A 15,802-nucleotide genomic window follows, 5' to 3' on the forward strand; every position below is an offset into this window, starting at 1 on the left:
GCAGAGGGACAGGTATCACTTCTGACCAGGACTCAGCCCACAAGGGCAGAGAAAAGAATTGTGCAGAGACCACACTGCCCACTAAGGAGACTGGGTGGGCGGAGAACCCCTGACTGGGCTTCCTTACCTCTCTCCAGGCGTAGTACCTCTCGGCTTTAATAAGCATGTCCACCACAAGACTGTGACTGCTCCTGGAGGCCACTGCCAGGGCCGTCCTCCCTTGCTAAGAGTGAGGAAAAAGATAAAGAAAAAAGAAAGGGTCAGGCGTTATCACCTGGGAGTTAGGGGCTCTAGCTTTGGAACAAGGAGTCTGGTTCAGGTCCTCATCCTTGTTGGTGAACTTGGCTAACCTTAGCTTCTTTGAGTCTCCATAATTACACCCAAGTGCAGAAGTGAGGGGTCAATGTGATAATGCAGATGGAGCCCTTGGGACATGTGCCACCCTGACATCTTCTAGTCTCCCTTGTAGTGAGTATGTGACCTCCATTATAGCCAACGGTGTATGCATGGAAGGACACATGCAACGAATGGAAAGTATCTTTTAAAAGAGAAGAAATGACATTATTCTTCCACTCCTCTTCTTCCTGAGTGGAATGCTGACATGATGGCAGGAGCTTGAACAGCCACCATAGACCAGGAAATAGAAGCCGCATTTTGAGGAGATAGAAAAGAGCTGGATCATATTAAGAACAGTATCAACAATGACCACCACAATTAATTTATAGTATGGAATTCAGCTCACTAAACTCTGATCTAGAATTTGTTTTCTATAATAACACACTGCCTCTAACCAAGGATGAAGTATTCCAATCTTAACCAAATGGGCTGTCCCAGACATAGTTAGGTGCACGTGCTGCCTGGAGCCCATATCACGTCTTGGGCAAATCACACAAAGGAGCCTCTTTCTCAGGATGGATAGAGCTCAAAGCTGGGGCTCATGCTTTGCACACAGCATCCCCTAGATCTTATACAGTGCACAACTTCTACATTCATACATCTTTCTCTGACAAAAGACAGTAGTTCCTATTGGCTGAAGAATTTGCTTAGGAACCCTGAAGAGAATTAAAAATTAATGGTTAGAAATAACTCCAGGAGCCAGGCACCTGTGGTCCACACCTTTAATTCTAGCTACTTGGAAGGCTGAGAGAGGGAAGATTATAGTTTTAAGCCAGCCCCAGCAAATAATTCAAGAGACATCTGTCTCCAAAATAACCAGAGCAAAATAGATTGGAGGTGTGGCTCAAAATGTAGAGTATCTGCTTTGTAAGTGAGAAGACCTAGGTTCAAATACCAGGCCCACCAAAAAGAAAGAAAAAAAACAAACAAGAAATAACTCCGGGAGAAAGGAGAAATTCAGATCTCAGGAACCTGTGTTTCTAACCCTATAGATCCAACTTATCTTACCAAGCCTCTTACCCAGCTGGAGACTGGTAACAAATACAATTCCTCCAACACAAATGGTTCGAAGATTCACCCAGGTGTTGAGCCCCAGATGAGCTGGAAAATTAGGCCTGAAAGTAATCAGCCTTTAATCAAGAGAGACAGTAATGAAATTAGGAAGAACTGCATTTTGCAGGCAGTTAGCAAACCTCTAATAGCATGCTGTCGAAAATCTGGCTTGAGAAGCCATTTGAATCACCATAATTAGCCTATTTTGGGAAGGCAGTGTTCTGAAAGCCAGGGTTTTCAAGCTCATTAGAAAATCTTCCTAGGAAATGCATGGTGGAGTCAAGGGCAAGGGCTTCTTCCCTTGGAGAAGAGGGCAGTGGGCAGATAGAGACCACCCAGGAGCTTTGTGATGGTCAGGCCTGAAAGACATCTACCAGACCCTCTGGACATCTACCATCCACTCTTTACTACAGGCTTAGACACACTTCGCTGCAAACTGTGGAGCAGGCAGAAATCACAGTCTGTACTTGTTAGTTAAATACTATTGGTACTAACTATGAGCCAGACCCTGGAAAGAAAAAGGACTGGGAGAGGAGGAACCAGGGAACTTGCCTGGGCTTTGGTTTGAAGACAAGCCAAGTAGTAGCTCTGACTGGAACATCTGGTCCCCTAGCCTGCAGGAATCCCTGCCCTGTGCTATCCATGCCCTCCCCACAAAATTGCCTCAGAGGCACTAAGGTTAAGAGTAAATGAGAACATAGAGTGAGGTACCTTAAAAGAATGTGTGTGGGGGGGGGAGGAAATACCAACACTAAGTGGTAACAAAGGTAAAGCACCACTGGGGAGACTGGTGGAATTCCACCCAGGGATGGGACCAGGGGCAGTTGGGTTTTCTTTCATTTGATGCTTTTCTGTGTTTATCAAATGTTTATAGTGACCTATATTGCTTTTATAATTAAATAAAAATGCTGACACAAAGAAAAGTCAAATAACACTTTGACTTCGGATTGTACAAGTGTAAAATGAACTAGAACTCTGAACTAGAATAGGGTGAGTAAGAGATGCAGAGCTAAGAAACTGGGAGGGAAAAGCAGGAAGGAAGACTGGGGTGTTGTTCAGTGGGAGGGCAAGAAGATCCCAGCACCAAAAAAAATTTTAAAGCTAAGGTGGTTAATTTTATGTTATGATGTGAATTTTACCACACTTGAAATTTAATCAACTTTTAAAAAGTTTAGACATCTATAGTTATTCACTGTCATTCTGGCAAAAACTTAGGAACAACAGAAATACATATCATTTGAAGACTGAACAAATTATCTGTAAACATAATGAAGAAATTCTCCATGTGCTAATGTGTAAGACCTCCACTACAAGAGTTAACATGTAAGGCTTGTGCCTATAATGCTAGCTACTTGGGAGGCAGAGATTGGGAGGATCACAGTATGAGGCCAGCCTGGATAAAAAGTTTGAGAGACCCTATCTCAACACATAAGCTGACATGGTGGTGCACACCTGTCATCCCAGCTACATGGGAGACGTAAGCAGGAGGATTGTGGTCCAGGCCAGTTCAGGCAAAACTGTGACACCTTATCCAAAAGTAGCTAAAGTAAAACAGGGCTCAGATGTGGCTCAAGTGGCAGAGCACCTACCTGGAAAGTGTGAGACCCTGAATCCAAACCCCAGTACCACCAATGTCTTAACACTTTAATGTCAAGAGAAAAAAACTAAGGCCAGTGTCTATAGTTATATCACCATCACCTTAAAAAGATAGAAGAATCAGAGCTGGGGGTGTGATTCAAGCAATAGAGTGCCTGCCTAGCAAGTACAAAGCCCTGAGTTCAACTCCAGTACTGCCAAAAAAAAAAAAAAGAAGAAGAAGAAAGTTATATTAAAAAAAGAAACAACTTATGTTTAGAAACACACATAGAAACTGCAAGGAACAGAAAAAAATTATTAAAGCACATACATGTGGTAAGGTCGTATGGAAACCACATAAGTAGGGACAAGAATAAATGGGAAGTTTTTACTATAAAATCTCTTTCAGCTATTTAGATATATCATATATGGACTGTGTAAATCTATAATAGTTTTTTAAGTTCAATGAATAATTTGAATCCTCAAAACACATTTCTGTTATTTAGAGTAGTTCTTACTGACAGCGCTCAATGGAGGCCGAAGCGTTTTCCTGACTAGGGACATACAAGGTTGCTCTAGTTTGTGCCAATTTCCCACAGGGAATGCTGGATGCTGCCGGTCCCACAGCCAACGAGGAGGTCTTAGCTACCATCTCAGCAAGCAGTGAAGCTGCTGCCATCACCTTGTCCACAATCTTCAAGTCACATCCCGCCTGCAGCAGGGTCTCCACCATTTCCACATTGCCAAGGTCAGCAGCCACATGCAGAGGAGTTTGCTGCCTCTGCCAAGAGAGATTTCACAAATGTAACCGAAGCATGAGGAGGGAGGAAATCTTACGTAAGGCAAGGAAAATAGGGGAATTGATAAGACCATATAGTTTTACATGGGCTCAGGGGACAATCATTGCAGTATTATTTGTAATAGTGAAAACTTGACAGGAAGTTGCAAGGAGACATTAGAGGAATCATAGTGCATTAATCTACTGAAATAGTAGGCAACTATTAAAAACAATTTCAGAGCCAAGGTGTGTTGTGTACATGTAGTCCCAGCTACGTGGGAAGCTGAGTCTAGAGGGTCACTTGCACCCCTGAGTTCAAAGCCACCGTGGCCAACATAGCAAGACCATATCTCAAAAAAACAAAATTTTTTAGGCCAGGTTCAGGGGCTCAAACCTGTAATCCTAGCTTCTTGGGAGAAGTGCAGTTTAAGTCTACCCTGGGCAAAAAGATCCCAAGCCCCTATCTCAACCAGTGGCTGGGCATGGTGACATATGCCTGTTATCCCAGCTATGGAGGAAGCACAAATAGGCCAGTCTAGGCGGAAAGCAAGTCCCTATCTAAAAAATAACCAATACAAAAAAAAAAAAAGTCTGGGGGGGTGTGGGGAGGCACATAGCTCAAGGGGTAAAGCATCTGCCTAACAAGCACAAAGCCTAAGTTTAACCCCAAATACTACCAAAATAAGTTTTTTTCAATATGAACTACCTAGAGTACTCAAATTCCTAGAGATAGGAAGTAGCATGGTGGTTGCCAGGGGCTGGGGAGAAAGGAATGGAGAGAAACTGTTTAGTGGATTGGAGTCTCAGTTCAAGGAGATGAAAGCAGTTTTGAAGGCAGAAGGTGATAATGGTTGCACAACAATGAAATGTTACAGATGCCACAGAATTTAAAGCACTTAAATTGGGAACTTTTGTGTTATATTTATTTTGCCACAACAAAAATGATTCCCAACATTTTTATAAATAAAAAAATATTCATGATATCATGTTAAAAACCTTATGTCACAACAACACTATATCTAGCTAAGCTTAATTTAATTTAGAAGTACACCTGGAGAAAGAGAAGGACATCCATCAATCATGTTTAAAATGCTAATGTCCCAATGACTTCTTGATGCTTTCCTCTGTTTTCTAAATTTTCTACAGTGTAATATATTAAGGAAAGCACAACTTGTAACTTTTTTTCTGGACTGAGGTTGAACTCAGGGCTTCCTGCCTACCATTTGAACCACTGTCCTGGGTTCTAACGTCTTACTGTAGTAACCATTTTCCTATCAAGAGGATAAGAGTTTTCAAAAGAAAATATGTCAAATCATTAGAAAGCCATTCCTCCTAACCTCCCACTGAAAAGAATGCTGATGTAAAGACATTTTTCAACTATTAGGACAGAAAGAAACCTTGGATATAATCTAGCCCAACCCCTCAACCAGAAAGGGGAAACAACTTCCCCAGGGTCACACGGCTGGGCAACAGCATGAAGCCCAGTTCTCTTCCTACCAGAACACAAAGCCAATTTGCTTGAAGTATTGGTGGACTACCAAAAAGCATGCCACCAGTAGATGGCAGTGTGCTCCTCTGGGGGATCTTTGTCCAAGACAACCACACTTAACACTGACAGGTCTGTCTACACCAACCCAAAACACAGACACAAATAAAGCCTCCTTTTGAAAAGGAGTTCAAACATGGTAAACGAGGATCTCCTCCCAAGAGCAAAGGTCAACCTTGCTCAGTCTTGGTTTTCGATATATTTTTATAAAATGATGTGTTTGTAGAGATTTGAGGCCCCTACTGCTGGCTTCTCACCTAGAGAGCCAATGTTCCCTTTTTAAACTTCACATTAGTGTGTCAAATCCAGATGGTCCTCAATGATGACCTTTGGGTGGTTGGTCTTGCGCCCTCTACAGGGCAGGCCAATTTTAACCTACAGTGGGCGCATGAAGCATGCATTTGCATGCAGCTCCTCACGGTTTATCTTCATTTCTAATGCAGTATAACATAATTTCATAGAATCTCCTTTGACATTACCACTAAAACTCTAGAAGACAGGAAACACCACAACGCTAACAAGAGTTCCCTTTTTGTGGTGGGGACCATGAAAGCATTTAAGTTGGTAGCGTATTCGTATGTTCTTATTTTATAAAAGAATCTTATATATAAAATATGAATTTTCTTATTTTATGCAAGTTTGAAATGATAATCTCTGATTCTGCAACTGGACAGCAAGCTTAACAAATACTCCTTTCCTAGAGTGGATCTGGACAGTACTGTGGAAACCAAAATCACACGTGAACACAAGGCTCACAAGACTAGTCTATACATTTAGTGAAGAATTTGCCCACTGGAAAGATTTAAGGCATTAACAAAGTTGAATGCCTAAGTGCATTTAATAGCAAGAGCCTTTCTCCCAAACTTTTGGGATCATGAAAGGCAAGAGGGGGAAAGAGACAGAGTAGAGATAAGTCTCCACTAGGCTCAGGGTGAAAGTTAACTGGAGTTGAAGGAGATCTAAGTCATGCTCTGGTTTGTCAGAGGAAGGGGAGGGGGACACATGGTGGGTTAGGACATTAGGACAGGCATGCCCACTGCAGAGTGGATTCTCCACAACCTGGGGCTTCTCCAGAAAGAGGCAGCCTCAAGACCCCATCTGGCCTCAGCTCCTGGGAAGGCTCCTCTCCCCACTGCTGGCATCCCCTGGAAGAGGGCAGCAGAGGAGGGAGAGCCAGAGAGAGCAGCCTGGTCAGATGGCAGCCTCACTTTGTTCTTCAACCCTCCTTTCCATTTCTAACCAGGGAGGGATTGCTTTTATGAGGCATTTGATTCTGCTCCAGTTGATTGAATTCCTGGTGATTTTTTTTTTAATTCCAAGAGGTCACTTTTGCCTTCAGGCAAAGGAAGACCTATTTACTGGCTGTAATGTAGAGGCAAAGCTTCCTTCTTATGGGGATGCGCTCCCTGCCAAGGACACTTCACACTGCAGGAGTGGCTTTTGATTTAAAGAGCCTCTGGCAATTTACCCCTGAGCTACTGTTTATCAAATCTGCTGGCTATTTCTGTTACATGTGAACGATTCAGCCACGTGCCCGCTGAACCCAGCTGTGCCTCTGCAAAAGCCAAAGTGGGGAAGGTGGGGGGGGTCATGGCGTTGGTATGGAGGTTACAGAAGGAAAAGATGAAAAGGATGCGTGTCTTCCTCCCAGGAATTTTTGAGGCACTTTGAACTTGATTAGAACCCCCGTAAACACTTACGGTGTTGAAACATGACAAAACAGACTCCAGATTCTGATGTGCTGGCTTACCTGACTTAGGATGTCAGCATCATGCTGAGCGCCTAATAAGCTGTTGACCACTGTGATGTGGTTGTTGATAACTGCTAAATGAAGAGGGGACTCCTTACACTGCAGAAAGAAAGAAAAAGTTCAAATCCAAAAGATTCTGACATCATCATTCATAAATCACAGAGCAACTCATCTCAGCAGATGACCTCCTGAGTATGAAAACTGCCCATTTTGCAAGGCATGGCAGTGCACACCTATAATCTCAGCACCAGGGAGGCCGAGCATGAGGAATAAATTCCAGGCTAGCTCAGGCTACATAGTGAGACCCTGTCTCAAAAAACAAACAAACAAAAATCACCCATCCCAGTGTCAGGCCCATGGTAAGTGTTCAGCAAACATCACCATCCCAATTGCTGCCTGGGAAGTGAAATTGAGATCATCTCTCCACTTTCAATTGTTCTGGAACTACTCCTGAGCACTTTTATGGGCCAGCCTCTTTTTAGGATGCCAGGGATTTACTGTAAAGGCCCATTCTCAGGGATCTTCCAAGCCAGTGGGGTAAGCAAGTGTTAATTTTTTAAAAATCACATAAACATGAAAGTTTAAATTGTGATCAATATGCAATTTACTTTTTCAGAAGTGCAGTGGGGGCATGGATGGGGTAGGGGAAGAGCTTTTGGGAGGACATAAGAGACTCTCCTGAAGAACTGGCAGTTGAGCTCAACTATGGGGAACAGTAGTGTTAAATGGGCTGAGCTGAGGCCTCCTCAGAGCCCTCAAACAGCCAAAGGACAATGGAAGAGCCACAAAGAGGGAAATGTGTGCACATTCAGCATTTCATGAATTGATATATCTAGAGTCTGCCATCCCTTCAGCGTCTTGCAGAACTGGTATCTCCACTTACTCAGAGCAGGTTCTCATGTTCAGCTGTCCCACCTCTAAGGACTCCAGCCACAGGGTATTCACCAAGCCCTTGGCAGCCTGGTCTCTAATCTCTTCCCTTGTGCTAAACTATCTGTCATCCTGGCCACACCCCTGCCTCGAGCCATATGGCCCCTCTCACCCATCCCATCCCCATTCCAGCTTCTTACGCAGTCCTTCCAGGCTCAGAACCCACCCCCACACTCACTGGCCCATAGAACTCACTGGACCATGGAGACGCAAAACAAACAAACAAAAAACATGTCTCTTGGAGAGAAGGCGGGAGAGAGAGGCCAGGAAAGAGGTAGCGAAGAAGCACTGAAGGAAGAGGGGGAAAAAACAGTTAAGGCCTGAGAGAGAGAGTAAGGTGGATGAGAGAGGGAGGATGGGAAAGGTGTACAGACAGACGTAGGCAGGAGACGCAGGGAGACTGCAGAACAGTAGCAGAGTGAGTGGTGAGGGAACAGGAATGCAGGCGTGTGGCAGCGGTGATAAGGAGAGCATGCAACTGCACTCAAGTGCACAGATGATATTAACAATAAGCATCAGTTGTGCACCTTAACACATCCTCAACCATGGCGCTTACTGCACACTCACTTCCCCCACAGCTTATACTCTCATCTTGTTTTGGTTTTGCAGTGCTGGGAATGGAACCCAGAGCCTTGTACATGCTAAGCAACCATTCTACGACAGAGCTACCACTATCATAGACTGTTTTAAACACTACCTTAACGGCTTTGCAGAAACCATGTCATTCACACTAATTCTTGGAGTAAGAACTTAGACCCCACTTTATACATTAGGCCCAGAGAGGATCAGTAACCTCCCCATGGCCAAGGAACAAAAAGGAAGCAAAGACAGGACTCAAACCCAGACCTTCCTAACTCTACCATCTGCACTAGGCTCCTTCTCGGGAGACAGGGAAACTGACAGAAGAGAGATGGAGGGAGCCAGGAAGATAGTCACCAGCACACAGGAAGAAGAGAGGCCGGACAGGTAGAACAGGTTGGCTGAGTGGGTAAGAAGCTGTACAAGGGTGAGCAAGGGGAAATGAAGGTGGTAGAAAGAGAAGTCATTGGGTGAAGTCACAGGGGAAGGCTGTGTAGATCTCCTCTGCTCAGGGAACCTTCTCTCTTGAAGCACTAAGCAAGAAACAAGAGAAGGCCTCCCTTATCGCAAAGATGTGGTCAGCTTCCTTGCCAGGGCCACCCGCCTTGCTGGGGCCTAGCTCCCCCTGAGAAACAGGAAGCATCGTTGGACTGAACCTTCTAAATTCAAGCCAATTCCCCTGACTCCACTCTCCAAAAACTGTCAGACATGGTTCAAATCACATCCCTTCTCTCAAGTTAGTGCAATTAATAGTAATGGTTCAGCAAGATCAGAGGAAATAACATTCTCACAGGAGAGATGAAAATATGGTAAAAAATAGAGGAACACTTCTTGTTTAATTCTGGCACAGAGGGCCTTTGTTAATTCTACTGAAGCCAATTCAAACTTCAGAAAACCTAAATCAGTGTAAAGAATTCACTTGCCAAAGAAAAACAAGATCGTTCAGCGAAGGAGGAAAAATATCCCCGTTCATAGTTACTGCACTTTGTCCCTCTCCCAGACTGATGAGGTTACCACAGGAGAGACAGCACCTCTAGACACGAGACCGTATTATTGTGACAAATGCAAATATTGAAAACACAAAGACTTGTTTTGCTCAGGAACTTCAATGACTTTGAAAATTCACCCCTCGGCTTTTATTTCTCAAGATGAATACTCAGTCTCCAAAACAGTCAGCCAGCCTTCCCAGAATGAATTCTTCCTTTGTGAAGCATCTTATCCATCCCCAACGTGTATCTGCGAGGGGCATCTCCCAGCACTGCCAGCCTCACAGTGCCAGGACCAAAGCCCATGTTAACTGTAATCTACTCACTTCCATCCTCTGGTGTAGATCAACATTCTCACTGAGAAGAAAGTTGACAAGGGATGTGTGGCCATGCTGGGTGGCTATCTGCAGAACACTGACATTGAGCTGCAAGAGACAGATGGAGAGGGCAAGGAGGGATCCTGTTACAATCCAGTGTGCTATCTGGTGTTTATCATTTGACAATCAATTAATACAACGAAATAGTGTAACTCTTTAAAAAGGAAATCCTATGTGCTTCCAATTATTGGGGAAAGGGGCTGTTACTTCAAAAATATCTCCCATTTTAGTGCCAGAGTTCTCAAAAACATACATGCAATTGACTAAATGTGTTCCCCCAAAAAGCCATAATCCCAATGTAACAGTATTTGGAAGTGGGGCCTTTGGGAGAAGATGAGGTTTTAGGGGTAGGGCCCTCATGACTACGATGAATGCCCTTATAAGAAAAGTTCAGAGAACTACCTAACCCTTTTTCTGCATGTGAGAACACAGCAAATAGATAGAACCAGGAAGAGGGTGTTCTAGAACCTAACCCTGCTAACAGCCCTGATCTCAGACTTCCAGAACAATGAGAAATAAATGTTAGTTGCTTAAGCCATCCAGTTTTATGGCATTTTCTTATAGAAGCCTGACATAAGACACTAAGACATTAGGCCTCAGGCAAATATGAGTTAAATTCCCACTTCCCTCCTTCAGGAAGTGTGAAGTAGACTAGAATCAAGTCTTCTCTCTATGGTCCACAGCAAATCCCTTTAGTATTGGCCTCAAGGCATGCCTCCACAGTTTCTTGCTTCCTGTATCTGTTCACTCCCAGCTCTCCTCTTTTCCAGGTATGTCTTTAAAGCCTGGCATGATTCCTACCTATGTGAAGTGTTGCCTCAGCACCCTTTCACTTCACTCCTTTCCCACCTTTAATTGACTCTGTTCTGCTACCTCCCACTGCAACCCATGTTCAAGTGTCTTCACATAGTACCTAAGACAGACGTTATCCAGATCAAGGGCACGGTCTGATCTTGATTATTCTTCAAGTGTCAACCAGCTTACTTTGCAATAATACAAGGCAATGAATTAGTTATTGATTGACTCATTATAAGATTGCCTCAAAGTATATTCAGGTCCTTCATATAAAGGTACTAGGGAAAGTTGTCCTCCCAAAGTGGTTGCACTGCTATTCCCTGATTCACATGTTCTGCTGCAATATGACTTTGCCACCACCCCCTCCTTGAATCTGAGTGAACCCTGTAACTCTGACCAGTAGAATATAGCAAAAGTGTCAGTGTGCTAGTTTCAGGCATGTAACTTCCCCCTGGAGCCCAGCAGCCATGCTCTAAGAAGGCTAAGGCTTAGCAAGGAGTCTACCATTGGTACTCTGGTCAAAACCATAGCTGAACCCAGTTGACAGCTGGCATCAACTGCCAGACACTGGATACTTAGCTGAGGCAACACTTTAAACGTCTAAAGTGCTGATTGACATCTGACTGTAATCATATAACAAAGCCAAATAAGTGACTTGGACCCAGTCAACTTACTTCAATAGTTGTGAGAATGAAAATGGAGTCCCTTTTGTTTAGTCCAAATAAATAAAGCCAGGATGAATCTCACATACACGTTCCTGATAATAAGAGCCCTTCGCAAGACTCTGCCAGAACCACAACTTTGCACAAAGGCCACTGAAACCTTACACAAAAAAATACCTCTGCAAGGGCATCTGCCCCGCAACTATCTGTTTAATCTTGGACCAAAGCCATTCTTGTTTTTCATCCTTACAGTCAAAGACCGTTGCTTCAAAATATCTTCTGTAATACTCTTTGTTTTTGATTTACAAACTTCCCCTGGCCTTCACCTCCTGAAATAAGCAGATAGTTTCCTAAGACTGTAACAAGTATATTCTTGCAATGCTATACTGTTCCATATAAACTTTATCTTTAGAGACCCGTCCTCTGTATATTCTTGAAGTTGACACTACAAAGCCATGAAAGATGACAGCACATTGTTGTTTCAAGTCACTGAACTCCAGTTGGTTTGTTTTGAAGCAATAGAAAACTGGAACAGATTCTGACCAACTACAACCTACTTGAGCTGATGATAAATGCTACATGACCTGGCATAAGTCATTATCAAGCATGGCCTCTTTGTCTTCATCTGTGAAAATGACATAAGCACCTACATTCATTTTCTTTGCTGCTACAACAAACTTAGTGGCTTAATACAAATGTATTATTCTGGAAATCAAGAAGTATGAAGTGTCACTGGACCAAAAAATGAAAAAGTATTTAAAGGCATATGTTCCTTTCTGGAGGCCTCCAAAAGAATTTGTCTCCTTGCCTCTCCCAGTTTTCGGAAGCATCCTGCATTCTCAGGCTTATGCCCCCTTTCTCCACCTTTAAAGCCAGCAGTGGTTGGCTGAGCCCTTCCCACAATACCTCATCCTGATCTCCTTGCCTGCCTTCCTCTTCCACTTTCAGGGACATTCTGAGCACATTAGGCCCACCTAGACAACCCAGAAAAATCTCATGTTAAGGTCACCAGATTAGGAAACTTCATTCCAGCTGAAATTCCCCCTTTGCCATATCACCTTACATATTCACAGGTTCCAAGGATTAGGATCTCACACCATTCTACCTTTCTCTTCAGCCATAGTAATACTGGGAAGATAAATGAGCTAGCAAATGTTTATAGTAATCACAAATCATTTTATTCACCAATTATATGCCAGTCACTATGCTGGAGAGTGGAGGAACATGCTGTTATACAAACCTGACAAGATCTCATGGGGGTAGACAATCAATTGATCCATGGATCGGTGGAACAGCAGATCAATAAGTCAGTTTCTTTGGAATAAATCTAGTTAATAGATTCTAGATGTGATTAGAAGAATAATATCTGCTGGTCATAACTGCTACAATAAGAAGTAAAATGGCATGACTGGATGAGTGACCAAGAACACCTTTTTTTTTTTTTTAACAGTACTGGAGTTTGAACTCAGGACCTACCTTGACCTACTCCACCAGCCTTTTTTTATGATGGATTTTTTTCAAGATAAGGTCTCACAAACTATTTGCCTGGGGCTGGCTTCGAACTGTGATCCTCCTGAGTAGCTCTGATCTCTGCCTCCTGAGTAGCTAGGATTACAGGTGTGTGCCACTGGCACCCAGCAAGAACACCTTCTTGGTTAAGGTGGCATTCAGACTGAGACCAGAATGATAAGAGGCACCCCAGTGGGAAGACCTGAGGCTGCCTAAAATGAAACCTATTTCTGAAGAACTCAAAGCTAGCCTCCTACAGCAGGAGGAGCTGTGGGTCCTGCAGCATCTTACCACTGAGGCACTACAGGCACAATGTATGGGACCTACAGGCTTTTTAAGAAGTCAGAAAATATGTGAATGCTAAATAATAAAATAATTACTAGCTCTAAGATCTCAAAAGAAAACCACAAAATCAAATTGAATCAATATTTAATTGACATATTCATACTTCATTGATTGTTAAATATAATATTCATAAAATATTCATTACATTTGTAAACAATTTGAAGGTTTCATTTTCTTCACCTCCTTCAAATTCCCAAGTATGCACATAGGGTTGTTAGGTAAAGTTTGTTGTAGACAAATAATTGTAAAAGCAAAAATAAAAGAGCCTTTTAGAGCAATTAAGAGCAAAAATGCCTTTAAAGTAGAACGTGGGGGCATCAAAATGTAGTTGGTAAGATATGAGGTAGGGCCTCCAGAAGCATGAGTTCTTAGGGCCTACCAAAATCTTTGCTGGACCCAGGCAGTTAACAAGGCTCTGAAGAGAGTCTGTTGCCCAAACTCTGGGCAGCCCCTCCATCTAGCACAAATTAAGGGAGCCAGTTATCAACCAACTCCACAATCTTACTCCAGTCACCTCCACAGAAATGACTCACTTGTGAACCCTCTCACCTTGGTGACAGGGTGGAAGCAGAAGGACACAAAAGCAAACTCCTGGAAACCAAGATAAGTCAGTGTCAGCAGACCAAGTGTTTCCATGATTAAACACATCAATCACCTAGAGATGTGAAAGCAGCACCAAGTCCAGAGCAGGAATAGGCGTGAACTACAGTGGGGGTTGAGATTGTTAATCTAGGAAGTGTGCTAATAAACTCAGGTAGAAAACTCTAGAAGTTTTGGTAGTCAGCTTTCCATTACTAGAATGAAGTACCTGACATAGGCCAATTTATAAGGAAAAGAGATTTATTAGGTTCACCTTTTTTAAACTGGAAGTCCAAATCTCATGGAGCAAGTCTGGCAAGGGTCTTCATTGCATCATGGCAGGAGCATGTGCATTTCTATGTGGTCATCCTCCCTCTCCTTATAAAGTCACCATGATACAATCTGGGGGCCTTCACCCTAATGAACTAATCTAATAACTTCCCAAAGGTGTACCTCTAAACAAGATGGTCAGATGAGGTTTCTACCTTCAATACCATTAACAGAAGACTTTGGGGATTAAACTCCTCCATGAGTTTGGGGGAGATAAACCATCTTCAAGCCATAGCACTAGTAAAAACTGAAGATGGACTTCTGACAACTTCCATTTGCCTAAAGGCTGAAACAAAGCAGCTGAGGTCATGGCCATAAGGATATGGACCACGGGAGCTCTACCCAGGCGGGGAGAATGTGGACCCGTGCACGTGAAAATCATTACAAAGCAATATCCTCACAAGGGTAAAATAAGTATGTACAGATGTGAGGGGAGGTACAGAACAATGCAGTGAGCCCCCAAGTCTTGCTAACTGGGGAGACCTTCCCAGGGACTTGGGAGTGAATGGGGATGGGATGGGGCAGCTGTGCAGCAACTGAAAAGCAGAATGGTTCTTCACACACTGAATGTTCCATGGCACCATAAATCCTTTATTTTGCATTTGTTTACTGCATCAGTCACTTTGCAACATCAACTTGCTGTCTTGGTGTTCTATTCTCTGTCATAATCCTTGTCTATGAAATGTTGTATTAACATTTATCATGTCATTATAGATTAATTATTTTTAATCAGTGTTCTGTGATGAACATTTTCCATATTGCAACATATATTTAGTATTAATTATTATCATTTTAATGGGTACATAACTTTCTAAGAGATATACCAAACTACTGTCCAGCCTTCTCTTGTCATTCAGTGCTCATACAGGTTGTATCCAATTCTTTAGCTATTGATGGTAACTTCTTCATCTGCCTTAGTGCATGTAGTTAGTTTTTTCTTCCTCTTAGATTACCCCTTACTATAATTTCTCATACATGGGTGAAAAGAAAAGTGAGGAATGGCTTTTCAAGAAGGTTGAACTCTTCACTTCCACTTTCACAAGACTATAAATCATTACCTGTTTTGGACTTAACTCTTTTTTTGGTGGTGGTGGAGGGTTTGAACCTAGGGTCTTTCAGATGCTCTACCATTTGATCCATGTCCCCAGCCTGGGGATTTATTCTTGATTCTAGTGTTTAATTTTGTACCTTTTAAAAGTGAATTGTTTACACATTGTGCTATATAAAGATTTCCAAAATATCAATGATTAAGATAAAAACAAGAAGGTGCGTGAAGTATATATCATATAGTGTTTTGCCATTCGTGGTGTTGGTGTGTACATGACTGCATAGTTTCGTCAAGTCACACTTTCCATGTGAACACACAGAAGCTTGCTGGGCAGATAAATAGACTGTGTGTGATATCAGTTTCAAGGAGTGAAACTGAGAGGTGGGATTGGAGTAAGACACTTTTCTATCATATACCCTTAAGCACTATATTTCAACTTTTTGTCATGAGTTTTCATTATAATTTAACATTAATTAGAAAAACAGAAAAAGAAGCAAATCACCTGGCCATGACTGCGCTGAGAATTCAAGCACCAGAGTCAGTTGTGAGTTTGCATCCTTGCAC

At 42.8% G+C, this 15,802-nt stretch overlaps 1 protein-coding gene across 3 annotated transcripts in view; it reads right to left on the reverse strand.

The window, feature by feature from the left end:
• Ankdd1b (ankyrin repeat and death domain containing 1B) overlaps positions 1-15,802 on the reverse strand; it is a 67,965-nt gene that overhangs the window by 12,141 nt on the left and 40,022 nt on the right. For all 3 annotated transcript variants that reach the window (XM_074077267.1, XM_074077266.1, XM_074077265.1), the window contains 4 exons: positions 9,920-10,018; positions 7,099-7,197; positions 3,707-3,805; positions 128-223 (listed from right to left, as the gene is read on the reverse strand). In XM_074077267.1, coding sequence (XP_073933368.1) covers positions 128-223; positions 3,707-3,805; positions 7,099-7,197; positions 9,920-10,018 — 393 coding nt within the window. The remainder of the gene's footprint in view (positions 1-127; positions 224-3,706; positions 3,806-7,098; positions 7,198-9,919; positions 10,019-15,802) is intronic.

Source organism: Castor canadensis, chromosome 6, assembly GCF_047511655.1.
Source record: "Castor canadensis chromosome 6, mCasCan1.hap1v2, whole genome shotgun sequence".
NCBI classification, from domain to species: Eukaryota; Metazoa; Chordata; class Mammalia; order Rodentia; family Castoridae; genus Castor; species Castor canadensis.